Source organism: Bubalus kerabau, chromosome 5, assembly GCF_029407905.1.
Source record: "Bubalus kerabau isolate K-KA32 ecotype Philippines breed swamp buffalo chromosome 5, PCC_UOA_SB_1v2, whole genome shotgun sequence".
In the NCBI taxonomy this organism is placed as follows: Eukaryota; Metazoa; Chordata; class Mammalia; order Artiodactyla; family Bovidae; genus Bubalus; species Bubalus kerabau.
This window is the reverse complement of record NC_073628.1, coordinates 5388589-5405023: the sequence shown is the minus strand read 5'-3', so window position 1 is coordinate 5405023 and position 16435 is coordinate 5388589. Positions and strand designations below refer to the sequence as shown.

The 16435-nt window shown below is 40.1% G+C and overlaps 1 protein-coding gene across 10 annotated transcripts in view; it reads right to left on the bottom strand.

Moving 5' to 3' along the window:
• KMT5B (lysine methyltransferase 5B) overlaps window positions 1-16435 on the bottom strand; it is a 51865-nt gene that overhangs the window by 21117 nt on the left and 14313 nt on the right. For 4 of the 10 annotated variants that reach the window (XM_055580629.1, XM_055580631.1, XM_055580632.1 and 1 more), the window contains exons 2-5: window positions 10495-10730; window positions 4141-4288; window positions 759-827; window positions 487-570 (exon numbers count right to left, since the gene is read on the bottom strand). In XM_055580629.1, coding sequence (XP_055436604.1) covers window positions 487-570; window positions 759-827; window positions 4141-4288; window positions 10495-10654 — 461 coding nt within the window. In that variant the 5' untranslated portion in view covers window positions 10655-10730. Of the gene's footprint in view, window positions 1-486; window positions 571-758; window positions 828-4140; window positions 4289-10494; window positions 10731-12304; window positions 12379-13992; window positions 14277-14324; window positions 14460-16435 lie in introns of those variants that run through there. The other 6 variants (XM_055580637.1, XM_055580639.1, XM_055580633.1 and 3 more) reach the window with 5 other exon arrangements.

Sequence of the window (16435 nt, the reverse complement as noted above, 5' to 3'; positions counted from 1 at the left end):
AATTTAAAAATACGGCATTTACAATTATTTACTATTAAAAGGGGCAGGGAAAAAAACATATGAATTCACACTCCCACACACCTGTTCCCCACTCTTTCCAGAGACTGACTTCCCAGGTTTTCTTGCTATTTGGTTTTTCTGTTTCCAAACCCAAGAGACCACTGTGGCCATGAAGAAAAGCTGCAGGTGTGCATTAGCTGCACTACTGTGCCCCTCCATGAGCATGTAAACCAAGAGCCGACTGGAGGGAGGGGAAAGAGGAGGGGACAGAAAAAGGGAGCGAGGGGGAGGGGGAGGGAGAGAGAGAGACATGCTCAAATACTTAAGATATGAAATAAAACCATGAGGCAACATCGTGAACACATTCCCCCTCTCAACAAAGTTTAACTGCAAGCTGACATTCCGAGACGCTGGGGGGCGGAGGTTCCGCCAGGACAGCTCTTCGCTCCTTCTTGACCTGAAAGTAAACAACAACCGGAAACATACCTGGCTGAGTCCTGCAACCAGTGCTCAGCTAATCCCATGCAGTGCCGCCTGATCTTTGGATGAATGATTTCTCTTAAAATTACCCTGTTATGGAGTACAAGTGGTTTTTTAAATATAGCTAATACTAAAGACCAAATTTTCAAAAGGTTTGCAAAATGTTCTACAAATCTTGTTTACGCTGACACCTCCAATTACTTAACATAGAAGAACATTGTAATGGCTGAAATAAGTTAGTTTGTATCTTATTACTGTTTGTAATGCTCTCTACCTACCTTACAGGGTTGTTGTGAGAAAAACTGTCAGATTTTGAAAAATGCCTTGAGCTCCTCGGAGGAAAGGCGCTATATAAATGCAAAAACAAACAACAATAAAAAACTATTTGTATAATTTGCACTTGTAATTTCTAAACAGACTTACAATATTAGATGTATCAGAAATCCCTAACATGCTGTGATATCTAACAACTTTAAGAAGCTACAGGTTGGCTCAAAATGATAAAAAAGGCCAGGAAGCTAAAATTCGTTCCTTCCCACAAAACATTTTATCCTTGATTATACTAAGTTAAAAGTTCAAAAACTTTCTTTATGCTTTCCAGTCAAACACTTGATATTAAAGTGACATTTAAAGTGATTTATAAGTTCACATTCAACAGTGGATACAAGTGATAAAACAGTGGCTATCAAATATATAAATAATGAAAAAAAAAATTAGATGGTTAGTGTAGTGGAATTAGGTAAGTGAGGACTGCACAGGCGGAAGTCTGTGCCCTGAGAGGACTCTTCCCATTTCTTCACAATGTGATGTCCCCCCCAGCTCCTCAGGATACTGTGAAATCACTGGTCACATGGCCTGAAAAATGGGGCATCACTGACAACACCTATTCCTGATTCACAACCTTCATCTCTCCACTAGCTTTTTAAAAATCATTAGAGGCATTACTAACAACTCTATTTTCTGGTTAAAAGGATGAATTTAAGTTTTATAACTGACAAAAATCAAGTAAATCAAAACATTTCCTGACAAATTGAAATTACTATTTTGCTTATGCCATTTCTAGGCATTCATGCCACAATTCTGATTGCCTTGTTAGTAAATACAGGGATATGCTAAGGTTAAAATATAACCAATTCATAACATATCCAGTTTGGGAATATCTCAAATAATTAAACATCTACTGTTTCTGAACAGTATCACTGAAGGTACAGCTGAAGTAAGTAGAAGAGAAGAAGAGGGCATAAAAAAAAAAAAAACTAAGATCAAATCACAGATCAATAAACATGAGAACAAAGAGGCCACTTATTATAAGTAACAGATAGCCTGGAGAGTTAAAATCCAGTTCCAATCACATCCTCCAGTCACTTCTTTGCACCCCAAAGAAAGAGAAGTCCACAAAAAAATAATAATTACAGAAGTATGTATGATTATTCAAAGAGAACACTGCAAAGTTTCCTTACTGTCTATAAAATAACTTTGAAAATCGTGTAAGTGGCATTCTGGCAAATTCTCACTCAGAAGATAAAGAACTATAAGTGACAGCTTTATTTTCAAACAGACCCACCAAGAATGAATGAAGGCCCCTACTGAGGCCAGCACGCCATGCTTGCCGCACTGCAAGCAGGGACCCTGTCACTAGGCCAACGGAGCCTAACCGGGGGCAGCAGCATTAGCTACAGCATCAGTGGCTATTTTAGGAGCTGTCTGAGTAGAATCAAATGAAGCACTGGAAAATATGAACCTGGGGTACTTGGGTATAGTAAGATTTAAAGTTTTAATAATAATATCTGTGTGGTAATCCTCAACTCTACACTTTAGGACTACATGTCTTAAGATGAGTCCCAGAACTACTGATAAGGGAGTTTCTACCCACTTACCACATGGCGACAAGGCTCAGCAGGCTTGATGGTTCGGGACTTTGCTTCCCAAGTGTAACTGGGAGCTTGTGACAAACGGAGACTCTGAGGCCCCACCTCAAGCTACTGGATCAGAACCTGCATCTTATCAAGGTTCCCAGGTGACTCAAAGCAGCTCTCCAGGAGGACTTTTACAGAAAACATGAGTTATTTACTGTTACAGAAACCAGTAACAGGTAACTCTTCAGCCTCAGGGACAGTCAAAGCATGAGGGCTTCAGAATACATGGAGTTCTTTCCCAAGCCATTAAAACTTTTGTTGTAATTCTGATGGAAAACTTTCTAAAAGTGGTTTATATGCTTCCATATTTCAGGATACAAGGCATAATAAACATAATCTGTTTCTTGATGACTCCAGGCCATAATTACAGGCCTTTGAGGTAATATTCTGAATGCCACTAGACTACTAGGTCAAACAGTGAGTGTATCACTTTTTCTTCCAGGCTAACCAGTGAGTTAACTACTACTAGGACTCTAATAGTAGGAGAATGAGCCCTGGCCTCTTATGTTCACTGGGAAATAGGTGATTCGGACTCAGAATAATACAAGCTAGATTTCAGTCAGGCACTAGGGCATCCAATCCTGCTGATTTTAGAAAATCTATGTGCCCCTATGACGGCAGGCAACCAGTTAAATAATCTCAAGTTCATTCCAAATTTCACTTCGTTTTAGTAAGTAAAGATATATGATGGCAGGAAATTACATGAAAATACCAAAGGCATGTTTTAACTGGAATTACTTCTTTGGGAATTTAGAATATAATTGATAAATGAATTATCTTGTTTTAATTCTAACAAGGGACAGAATTAAAGAGGAAGAAATGAACACATGACTTTCCTCTAACCACCTGTCCCCAACTAGTTACTGGTGACCATCCGCCTGGTGATCCAGTCCCTCTAGGGCCGTGCCTGCCATGGCAGCTACAAAGCATCAGCGCTGGTATGACACAGCCAAGAGTGAACAGAGGTCCAGAATTTGCTCCACATTCTGAATGAACCCCCACTGTCCTGCTTTTCCACCAGATTTCAAAACCCTCTGGACATTAAGAGGCAACAAAAAGTTGTAAAGGTCTGACTTCAGTGCTTGGCGGCAGTTAATTATGAAATTATCAAAGGGTCTTTTTGGGAGCAAGGTGATATTTAAGACAAAGAAATTTAAAGGGTGACAGATGTAAAGAGTTAATGTAGTATTTTATATGTGTAGCATGCAATATTCAATAAAGCAGTTACAGATTTATTAACTTTTTTTTATCTGCATACTGAATATAAGCACGTCTTTACTTCTAATGACTAGCTGAGTCTCAAAGATAAAACATAATGGTAAAATTCCCTATATATAGTAGCAATTATTTAAAAGAAGAAAAGTTTGTAATAAAATCATGAAAAAAACTGATGCCACCTAATTTAAGTAGGAAAAAAACCATCCACATTTTCAAGATTGTACAGGATGCATATAAGCTATTTCTTTCAGCTAAGATAATTCTCATCAAATCTAAAACAGAATATAAAGATATGCCTCCAACTTTATATTTTAATAGAACCATCTCAAGATAAAATAAGAACACAGAATTAAAACACACAGCTCTTGGAAGCTTTTGTTGCTTTTCTTGGCTCACACTTGGAAAATTCTTCTGCAACAAAAACTTTCCTTTAACGTCACTTTAAATTTTGACTTAAAATTAACCATCTATTTTCTCAAGTTGAACGACATCATCTGTTCCACTCAGAATAAAGACTTAAAATTACCTAGTATTCATTTTGTGTGTTTGAAAACCTAAATAGGGATCAAGAACCAAACTGGTCGCTAGGTCATCATTTTCACAGAGTTCCTTGGCAGACATTCCAGAAGATGGTACATATCGACTCTGTCCTTCAAAGCCTGAATTCCCATTACCTGTGAGAAGAAAAGAGAGAAAGTAACTCGCACTGAATACTACTTAAATCTACCTTAAAAACCTTTAGCTGCACTGCCCATTCAAGTTAGTAATTAAGAATTAAAACTGCTACTTCAATTTTACCAATTAAAAACTGAGTACCCTTTGCAAAAATAGAAAAACCAAATCCAGTAAATTAACTCAATTATTGAGAGCATTTTCGTTAGATAATATTATCAAGTTCCCCAAGAAAAGGGTCTAGATAGCTGTGATACCCTGGCTGAGATGCCTTACTTGCCCGTCCAAGGAAGAGCTGACACAGGAGACGGGCAGATGTTCGTCAGAGCAGCAAGACAGCATCAAGGGCCACTGCAGACGTGGCTGGGGTGGGAAGGAAACAAGAGGAGCACGAGACCCCTCTGCAAGCAGTGCCAGAGGGCAGATCTCAAAGGCGCCAAAAAGGAACATCCAGATGTTACACCTTCAGCTCCCTGCTTTTGGGCAGATGTGTGATTATCATCCCCACTATGCTGGAAATTGAGGCCCAGAGGTTAAGAAACTTGCCTATGGTTACAGAGCTAGGTAGCAGAAGAGGGGAGAGAGGTAGAGAGAGACTAAGAGGCCATTTCTAACTAACCCGCTTGAAACAGATTTTGAAGGAACGGATAAAAATAGGGAAGTGACTGAAAAAGGTAACTTAAGTAAATGGGTTTAACTGTGTACGAAAAATAAAATGTAAAGAGAGGAAAGGAAGACTCAATTTGTATGGATGAAGCTTCATCAGTGCTGATTTCAGTTTGACGTACATGTCACTGAGTCTCCATGGAGCCAGCACATGTAATTACAGAGGATACCAGCAGTGTAACTTTAAGCCTCTCAAAATTAAAAGGTGGAAGAATGAGAGACAAAGCGAGAGGTCTAACCATGTCATCCACTCTTCCAATAAGTAAATAAATAAACACTTACATGAAAGTCCCTGGCAAAGGGTATTTGTTTTCAAGTCAAACTTCTGCATGTAGGTATGTGTACAACTATCAAAGTTATATTTTCTATAACAGCTTTATTAAAATTTAATTCACATACAAGTCACCCATTTACAGTATACAATTCAGAATATGGTTTTAAACATATTTACAGAATTGTATAACCATCACCACAAACAATTCTGGAACATTTTCATCACCCCTAAAAGAAACCCCATACCTACTAGAAGTTACTGTCCATTTTTCCCTCCCACACAGCCTCCAGCAACCACTAATCTACCGTTTGTATGGATTTGCCTAGCTCTGAAAATTTCACATAGATGGAATCATATGACATGTGGTTTTCTGTGACTGACTTCTTTCAATTAGCATGTTTCCAAGGCTCATCCACGTTGTACTACGCATCAGTACTTCATTCCTTATTAAGGCCAAAGAATATTTCATTGTATGACTAGATCACATTTTGTTTTTCATTCATCAGCTGATGGAAACACAGGGACTGTATCCGTTTCTGGCTATGATGAATAAGGTTCCCATGAACATTCAAGTAAACTTTTTGTGAGTACATATGTTTTTCAACTCTCTTAGGTACACATCCAGGAGTAGAAACTGCTGGGTCATGTGGTAACTCTATGCTGAACCTTTTGAGAAACTGCCAGATTGTTTTCCAAGTGGCTGCACCATTTTATGTTCCCAAAAACAGTGTATGAGGACTCTAAATTCACATCATCACCAGCACTTGTTACTATTTGTCCTTTTGATTTCAGACATCCTGCTGATTGTGAAGGGGTACCCTATGGTTTTGATTTGAATATCCCTGATGACTAATGATTTTGAATATCTTTTCATGTATTGGCCACTTGTATATCTTTGAAGAAATGTCTGTCTATTCAGATCCCTTGCCCATTTAAAAATCTAAATTGTTTATTATTATTTACTTGTAAGAATTCTTTTTAAAATTGATTTGGCTGTGCTGGGTCGCTGTTGCTGTGTGAGCTTTTTCTCTAGCTGCAGGGTGCGGGCTTCTCAGCGACAGCTTCTCTTGTGGAGCACCCGGGCTTCGGTAGTCGCACACATGGCTTGAGAGTTGCAGTTCCTGGGCTCCTGAGCGCAGGCTCAGTACTGTGGCACGCCACTGGAGCTGCCGCCCCACGGCCTGTGGAGACTTCCCAGGCCAGGGATCCAACCGGGCCTCCTGCGCCGACAGGTGGACTCTTGACCACCGAGCCACCAGGGAAGCCCACAGGAGTGATTTCTTCTGGATGCTAGTCCTTTATCAGATATGTGATTTGAAAACATTTTCTCCTATTCTGTAAGCTGTCTTTCCACGTTCTTGATGGTATTCCTTAAAGTCTGCAACTTCAGTGAATTTCATGTTATCCTTTTTCTTTTGATCCCTGTGCTTTTAGTGTCATATCCAAGAAACCACCGCCTAATCCAAAGTCATGAACATTTACCCGTATGTTTTCTTCTGGGGGTTTTATAGTTTAAGCATTTAATTTCGGTCTTTGGTCCATTTTAAGTTAATTTTTCACATATGGTCTGAGGTTCGGTCTAACTTCATTCTTTTGCATGTGAGTATACAGTTTGGCCAGAACCAACTGCTAAAAGGACTATTCTTTCCTGACTTAATTTCATTCTCACTTCTGTCAAAAATCAATTGACTACAAACATGAGGGTCTTCTGTGGAGTCTCAAATCTATTTCATGAATATATGTCTATCCACATGCTAGTATAATACTGTCTTGATTACTGCAGCTTTGTAGCAAGCTCTGAAACTGAAAAGTATGAATCTTCCAAGTTTGAGTCTTTTTCAAGACTCTTTTAGCTATTGTAGGTCCCTTCAATTTTCTTAAGAGTTCTAGGATCAGCCTGTCAATTTCTACAGAGAAGCCAGTTGAGGTTTTGATAGAGATTACATTCAATCTGTGGGGCTTCCCTGGTAGCTCAGCTGGTCAAGAATCCGCCTGTAATGCAGGAGACTCTGGTTCGATTTCTGAGTTGGGAAGATCCCCTGGAGAAGGGATAGGCTACCCACTCCAGTATTCTTGGGCTTCCCTGGTGGCTCAGATGGTAAAGAATCCACCTACAATGCAGAAGACCTGGGTTCGATCCCTGGGTTGAGAAGACCCCCTAAAGGAAGGCATGGAAACCCACTCCAGTATTCTTGCCTGGAGAATCCCATGGACAGAGGAGCCTGATGGGCTACAGACCATGGGGTCACAAAGAGTTGGACATGACTGAGCAACTAAGCACAGTATACATTCACTCTGTAGATCATTACCATCCTAACAATATTAAGTCATCTAATCAATGAATATGGGATGTCTTTCCATTTATTTAGATCTTCTTTAATTTCTTTTCAATAATGTTTTATAATAATGTCAGAGTGTAAGTTTTACACTTTATATTAAATTTATTGCTCTTTCTTTCTGATGCCATTCTAAACGAAACTGTTACTTTTACTTTTGGATTCTTTATTGAAAGTGTATAGATATACAATTGATTTTTGTATACTTGTATCCTGCAATTTTGCTGAACTCATTTATTCTAATATTCTAGAGGATTCCTTAGGACTTTCTATATACACAATCATGTCATCTTCAAATAGATTGTTTTACTTCTTTTCCAATTTAGATGCCTTTAAGTTCATTTTCTTGCTTAACTGCTGTAGTCAGAACTTCCAGTACAATGCTGAACAGAAGTGATGAGAACGGATAAACTTCTGTCTTGTTCCTGATCTCAGGAGAAACCACCCACCATTATACATGACATTAAGCATTATCAGGTTGAAGAATTCCTTTCTATTTCTAGTTTGCTGAGAGTTTTTATCCTGAAAGGATGTTGGATTTTGTCAAACACTTCTTCTGCATCTATTGGGATGATAGTACGGTTTTTGTCCTTGATTCTACTGATATGATATCACATCAGTTGATTCTCAGACATTAAACCAACCTTGCATTCCTGGGATAAATCCCACTTGGGCATGCTACAGAATTCTTTTCATCTGTTGCTGGATCTGGTTGACTAGTATTTTACTGAGGATTTCTGCATCCATATTTATGAGAGATATTGGTCTGTAGGTCTCCTTTTCTTATGATGGCTTTGGTACAAAGATAATACTGGCCTTTTCTTTGTAGGTAGTGTTTTCTATTTTTGATTTTAAATTTACTGATTCAATCTTCTTTACTTGCTATATAGGTTTATTCAGATTTTGTATAAATTTCTAATTCAGTTTCAGTAATTTATTATTCTAGAAATTTGTGCACTTAATCTAAGCTATTTTAGTTCTTGGTATACAGTTGTTCATAGTACTCTGTTATAATTCTTTACATTTTTCTAAAGTCCTTCAATCCCACAGCCTCCAGAAGAACTGTTCCTTTCAAATTGTTGTGTTAGAGAAGGCTCTTGAGAGTCCCTTGGACTGTAGGGAGAGCAAACCAGTCAATTCTAAAGGAAATCAACTCTGAATATTCATTGGAAGGATTGATGCTGAAGCTGAAGCTGAAGCTCCAATACTTTGGCCACTTGATGAAAAGAGCTTACTCATTGGAAAAGACCCTGACCCTGGGAAAGGTTGAGGGCAGGAGGAGAGTGTGGCAGAGGATGAGATGGTTGGATGGCATCACTGACTCAATGGACATGAGTTTGAGCAAAATCCATGAGACACTGAAGGACAGGGAAGGCCGCTGTGCTACAGTCCATGGAGTAGCAAAGAGCTGGACATGACTTAATAACGGAACAACAACAGTAATGTCCCTTCTGCTGTTGATTCTTCATCTTCTCTTTTTCTTAATCAATCCTGCTTAAAGGTTTGCAATTCTTCTTTTCAAAGAAGGAACTTCTTGAGCTTTGCACATTTTCTCTATTTTGTTAATTTCTACTCTATTTCCTTCCTTCTTCCTGCTTAGGGTTTAGTTTTGCTCTTTTTCTGGTGTTATAAGGTAAAAGGTTAGATTATTGATTGAAATCTTCCTTCTTTTTAAAATACAGGTGTTCACAACTATAATTTCCCTCCAGGCACTGCTTTAGCTGCATTCCGTAAGTTTTTGGTATGTTGCATCTTCATTTTCAATCGTCTCAAACTATTTACTTATTTCCCTTCTGATTTCCTCTCTAATCCACTGGTTATTTAGGAGTGAGTTAATTTCCACATATTTGTGTACTTCCCAAGTTTCTGTTATTCATTTCTAATCTTACTCCACTGTGGTCAGAACATATATTGTATGATTTCAATCCTTTTAATTTACTGAGGCTTAAAGTATGGCCTAGTCTATGGTCTATCCTGAATGCTTCATGTGCACTTGAAAAGAATGTGTGTTCTGCTCCTGTTAAGTGGAGTGTTCTACAGAGGTCTGTCAGGAATAGCTGGTTTAGAGTACTGTTTGAGTCTTCTGTCCTTCATCTTCTGTTTATCTATCCATTATTGAAAGTGGGGAACTGAAGTCCCACATTATTGCTGAATCATCTATTCATTCCTTCAGTTTTGTGAGTGTTTGCTCCATGTATTCTATGGTTCTGGTGTTAGATGAAGTCACTAAAGTCTTTTATCTAAGATGATGCATGTCCTCATCATTGACCCTCTTTTTGCACCATTCTTGCCCAATAACATCCAATGTAATACTGTCCATCTTCACAGGTTTACATTTATCCTGGGCCAATTTACTACTCTTAAAAGAGCTATGAAATATGGATCAAATCTACACTTTCTTGAACTCTCAATATGTAGCCTCATTATCAACCAAAAGATATTGAGGTAAAAAAGTAATTCATTGTCAACAGTCCTTTTCTGTTAGGATAAACTATTCACCCTAAATAAATAGAAGAAACGGTGACAGTTTTAAAAGCTGCCTTAACTTCCACTTAACATGTAAATGAGGGCTGACTTTATCATTCGTATTACTCTACAAGTTTTCAAAGAAATACATACTTACATTTACATCAAACATAAAAAAACAGTTTAAACTTAAAAGAAATTTAATAGCAGTCCTTTAATATTTTTAAAAGAACAAAGCAACCATTCAGGTATAAATTCTACAAAATGTAATTTAAAGTTATGGATATAAAAACACTATATTAAGAATTGAGTTGCACACAATGTTTGATGAGAATAAAAGTTGACACAACTCTGAAAGAGTAAAAGAACCATACTGTTAACTGAGAAGAGAATACACATGACAAACTGGGAAGAATTCCTGCCCCGTATCACAATCGAAAGAGCGACAGTTGAAGTGTGTACATACATCTGCTCGACCTCCTCTCGCCTGCGTTTCTGCCAGCCTTCACGTTGTCCTTTCCCGTGTGCTGTAATTTTGATTGATTCTGCTGATGGTCATTAGACAACTTGCCTCCATGTCTCCTGCCATTCACCACCATGTTCTTGGATTCTCCCAACCACTTCATACCCACAGACAGCCTGACCCAGGTGCATTTAGTCACTCTCTTCAAATAGCTTAGAGAATAATTTCAACGTTCTCTCCTAACAGAAACAAAACATGAAAAACAGAATAAAATGGGGAGATAAATACATAAAAGACCATGCTACACAGACCCCTGAGCAATTTTCAGAGTATTAAAAGTAATTGCACAATTCGTGATTTCACTCTTCACAGACTGTCCTGGCCGCCCCCCTCCCACACTGAGGCCTACAGAGCCCCCAGACTCGCTCCGCCCTGCTCACTGCTTGTGCTAACAGCGACAGGTAACTAGTAAGTGTTCAATAAATAGGTATCTCTCAGTTACCAATAAGAATCATCTTTGCTTTCTATTACCGTGATATCTAGGTATAGCTAGATAGCAATAACTTGCTCAAACTACAAGTTTTGGAAAACTGTATTAACTCTGTGAATAAACTACAAGAAAAATTGCTTCTTCTCTTCTTGAGGAGCTGAAGAAAAGGCATCTAAGTTACGCTTTCTCCACAAGAGTTTTGTTAGTCTGAAATCAGCATTAAGGGTATTTAAGAGACCAACATTCAAATATCAAAATACTGCTCATTATGAAATACCTGCCTTAGCTTTCTTTACATTGGCAACAAAAATTGAAATTATTATATTTGCTAGTACAGTGGTTGCCCTATCTGAATTTTAACTAGCTGAATTTAGGGGCAAAATGACCAGGACAGTGAGCGATGCTTATCACATGTAAGGACCTTTGGAAAAGAAGGTATAGATGGCGTTTGCTGGTACTGAAATGAGAGAAGATGTCCATGTCACCACCTCATTACAAATTATGCTTTAATATAAATCAGACTAAAAAGGCTCAAGGAAAGGAAAGTACAACAACAGAGCTGAGGGAATTTTAGGATTCCAGCACAACTCTTTCCACGTGCAGAGGGAACTAAGGCAGCACACCAACGCGCACAGCCAGCCTGCAGCAGCGTCCAGAGAGGAGCCCAGCGCTGCTGCCCAAGGCTCTCACTGCAGCAAAGGGCATCTTCCCTCACTTTCCCCAAACACACAGAAAAGTACACGATAAATTATGCTGAACAACTCCCAGAAATGTAGAGCCGAAGATAATTATTGATACCCAACACAAATACGAAATATTAATTTTTACTCGACCTCCAGTCTCTCTGACATCACAGGAATTCTGTGTGAATTCAGCGAGGTAGAATGTGTGTTAGAGCAATATGTTTAGCTATAAGAAGGTAAAAACCAGCTGATCCATATCAAGAATACTTTTAAATTGTTCTCAAAGATGTATTTTCTCTTAGTTCCTTCACTATTTAAATTCAGTTAGTCTACAGCTCTTATTGTACCGATTTTTTGATTCTTCCTGTGGGCTTCACTAAACCCAGAAAAATGTCGCAGCTTAAATAGGTAAAGGCAAGTAAAATACTGAGGCATCAGTTACAGGCTAAATGTTTGTGAACTAATATACTTTATTAAATAAAACAGTATCTCCTAGCAATGATAGAATATCTTATATTTACACTTAGACAACTGGTCTTTTTGTCTAATTTCTACATGTTCCAGGAACTCTTCCTTGACCCTCATTCCCAAATCCAGGCAGACACCCCACTATAAAACTGGGTGAAAGCCCTTACGTCACCTTAGAGTGGAGGCCTGTCTGCCACCTCGAAAGCCAGTGGAGATGATGGAATTCCAGCTGAGTTACTTCAAATCCTAAAAGATGATGCTGTTAAAGAGCTGTACTCAATGTGCCAGCAGATTCAGAAAACTCAGCAGTGACCACAGGACTGGAAAAAGTCAGTTTTCACTCCAATCCCAAAGAAAGGCAATGCCACAGAAAGTTCAAACCACCTTAAAATCATGCTCATCTCACATGCTGGCAAGGTAATGCTCAAAACCCTTCAAGCTAGGCTTTACCAGTAAGTGAGCCAAGAACTTCCAGATGTACAAGCTGGATTTAGAAAAGGAAGAGGAAACAGAGATCAAATTGCCAACATCCGCCGGATCATAGAAAAAGCAAGGGAATTGCAGAAAAACATCTACTTCTGCATCACTGACATCCTAAAGCCTCTGACTGTATGGATCGCAACAAACTGGAAAATTCTTAAAAAGATGGGAATACCAGACCACCTTACCTACCTATTTCCTGAGAAACCAGTATGCAGGTCAAGAAGCAATAGTTAGAACCAGACATGGAACGATGGACTGGTTTCAAAACTGGGAAAGGAATATGTCAAGGCTAAACATGATCTCCCTGCTTATTTAACTTCAATGCAGAGTACACTGTGCGAAATGCTGGGCTGGATGAATTACAAGCTGGAATCAAGGCCGCCAGAAGAAATAGCAACAATATTTAATATTAAATATCTCAGATACACACAGATGATAACACTCTAATGGCAGAAAGCAAAGAGGAATTAAAGAGCTTCTTGATGAGGGTGAAAGAGGAGAGTGAAAATACAGGCTTAAAGCTCAACATTCAAAAAACTAAGATCATGGCATCCGGTCGTATCACCTCATGGCAAAGAGAAGGGGAACAAGTGGAAGCAACGACAGATTTTATTTTCTTGGAATCCAAAATCACTGAGGACAGTGACTACAGCCGTGAAATTAAAAGACGCTTGCTCCCGGGAAGAAAAGCTATGACAAACCCACACACCATATTAGACCTTTGCCGACAAAGGTCTGTATAGTCAAAGTACGCTTTTTCCACTATTCATGTACAAATGTGAGAGTTCATGAATGTGAACTATCAAGAAGGCTGAGCACTGAAGAACTGATGCTTTCGAACTGTGGTGCTGGAGAAGACTCTTGAAAGTCCCCTGGACTGCAAGATCAAACCAGTCAAGCCTGAAGGAAATCAACCCTGAATATCCATTGGAGGGACTGATGCTCAAGCTAAAGCTCCAATACTCAGACCACCTGATGCGAAGAGCCAACTCATCAGAAAAGACTCTGATGCTGGGAAAGATTGAGGGCAGGGGGAGAAAGGGCCAACAGAGGATGACGGTTGGATGGCATTGCCGACTCAATGGACATTAATCTGAGCAAATTCCAGGAGATAGTGAACGACAGGGAAGCCTGGCGTGCTGCAGTCCATGGGGTTGCAAAGAGCCAGACATGAGAGAGAATGAACAACAACAGTCTTCCTCCTTAAGGGACTGAGGGTTCCTGAAGTCAAGAACCTACTTTTCTTTTCCTTAGCATAGCACAAAGTAGATCAAAGGCACTCAACTGATGAAAGAATAAATAAATTAGACTGTGATCTAAACTGCCTCACAGGAGCTGCCGCGTCCGTATTTTTCGGACTATAAATTATAACCTGACCTCCAGTTCTCTTCTTCCTCAAGGTGCCTGTGCTGCACTGGCAGCCGGAGCAGGGCTGGCACAGGCGGCACAGCTCTCACCACCAGCAACCACCCGCGCACCTAGCACAGTGCTTTCGGGTCCACCCGACTCGGTACCTCCAGAGAAAACAGTAAGAAGGAAGTTCATCTCAAGGATGTCTTCGTATACTGATAACACACGACCTACAGATGATGATGAAAGAATGCGTTTTGAAGCCTCTTTTAGGAGTCCTAATACTCCTCAGTGATACAAAAGGAAAAGAGGAATGTGGCTTTAGACAGAATCAAGAGACAAAAGAAAGAGCAAATCACCTCCCCAGAGAGCCCTTCAGCCCCAGCCAAGCTCCCAGTCAGAGGAAAAAGGCAGAAAACCTGGGACAACGCCCAGCAGTCCGTGCTTTAATCAGCCCTCCAGGTGATTCTGATGCAACTCCAGGGTCTGAACCTGTTTTAAGTTACTTGTTTATCTACTAGGGCAAAGAACAGATGTCAAATGTTTAAGGAAAATTAAAGAATAAAAATTTTAATTTGAGGAAATTATACCTATCAACCCAATTTCTCCCAAGAATTCAGAAAGTTCACCAATAAATCATTTTAGTAGTACACGCTAACTCAGTTCATGGAGAACAGACTGAGATCCACTCTAACTTACACATAATTTCAATTAAATGTTAGTTAATGACCAAAAAAAGGAGCAAATGCATAACCTGGGGTGTCTCAATTATATTACAGTCAATTGATACTATTTTATTTGAACTTAAGGAACCAAAGCATAACGAGCACTCTGTCAATCAGAAGACATGGCTGAATTCCACTAGAATGAACACACTGCACGTATCTCTGGGTGTATTCCATATTCTAGCAGAGGCGCCAATACTCTCCACTCATCTGGATAACAACAGCTATCATTACAGCAAAAGACTTCGGCTCACAATGAATATTCTGTGAAAGCAGTTTTAGTAAAGCTAGCAGAGATTGGGAGCTATGCATAAATTTTTAGCTCAAAATAAACATATCCTCTACTAATCATCAGGTCATCGTCTGCTTTGCCCTCATGAGTACAGGATCTGCTCTTGTTGGCATGATCGTTCCCACAAGACAATGAGCTAGAAGAACACTTTCATATTAAAGGTGGAGATGGAATTTGAAAAGCTAACACAGGTAGGTATTTTCATAGGAGAAACAGGAGCTCAAGACACAGGGTGGCTCCCCCTCCCAACAGAGGAGGGGTGCAGTCTCTGTGGCCTGGAACCCAGCAGGCTCACATGGAAATACTACCAGGGTCTTGACGTGGTTGACAGTATCTGAGCTGTATTTAGAAGTTAAAATCACCTCAAATTTATCCCAAAATTGGCAGAAAAAAAATTTTAAGAAAGGAGTAATGGCTATTCCTTAAATGGCCTAACAACTTACAAATCACTCTCTGTTCTGATTTCCCAATTAAAAATTCATGAAAATTATTACATCTACTACACTCCAGTCACTGAGGATGCAGCAAACAAGGCTTCTGCCCTCATCTGTGCTTAAATTCTAATGAAGAAAGCTCCAGAAAATGACAAATTAGCAAATAAACGCCAGCACCTTGGAGAAAATAAAATCATTTCTAAGTGGCAGGGGGTGTTTTAGGTGGAACCCAGGAGGGGCAGGGAGAAGCACCGGGAGCACTGGAGAGCGAGCACAGGCAAAGGGCAGGTACAAAGCTGGGGGAGGAAGGCCCAGCAGAGCCCTGCAGCACAGGAGGGGGTCAGAGGGCAGGAGGCAGGCCAGGGAGGATCCCAGAAAAAACAACTGACGGGGGCCTCCAAACCCTGGCTGAGACCTAGGCATTAACTCTCAGTGAGAAAACAGTAGGGATGGGAGCTGAGTGGTAAAGGCCTCTGCTGGCTGCTCTTATGAAGAAGCGCTTGAATGCATTCAGAAGAGCAGCACTAATTAAGCAACTAACAATTTGGGAGGACGAGAGAAAAAGCAGTTAAGAGACCACAGCAGTAAATGAGAGGAGAGATGGATACTGGTGGCCCGCAGTAGCAGAGCAGGGGAGGAGTGTGAGTTCAGGGATCCTTTCAGAAGGTTTTGCTGACAAACGGGATTTGCTAACACTGTGCGGAAGAAAGAGGTCTCAGATATGCTTGCAAATGGAAGAAGGGACTCAGAAGTTATGCAGGTGACTAGGACCACAGGAAGGTCAGGTTTTGGTAGGGGCCGGTGGGGGAGGAGTTTGGTTTGGTCGTGTTTGAGGTATCTGTTAAAAAGAGACCGAGCAGCGATATCTAGGCAGCCGGACACAAGGCCCTGGAGGTCAGGTCCAGGCTGGATGTACACACCTGGGAGCTGGGGACTAGTGAGAGGCCAAACCGCAGGAGCAAGTGAAATCTCCCAGGGAGGAAGTATAGAGGAAAGACGTCAAGGGCCAAGGGGGCCCA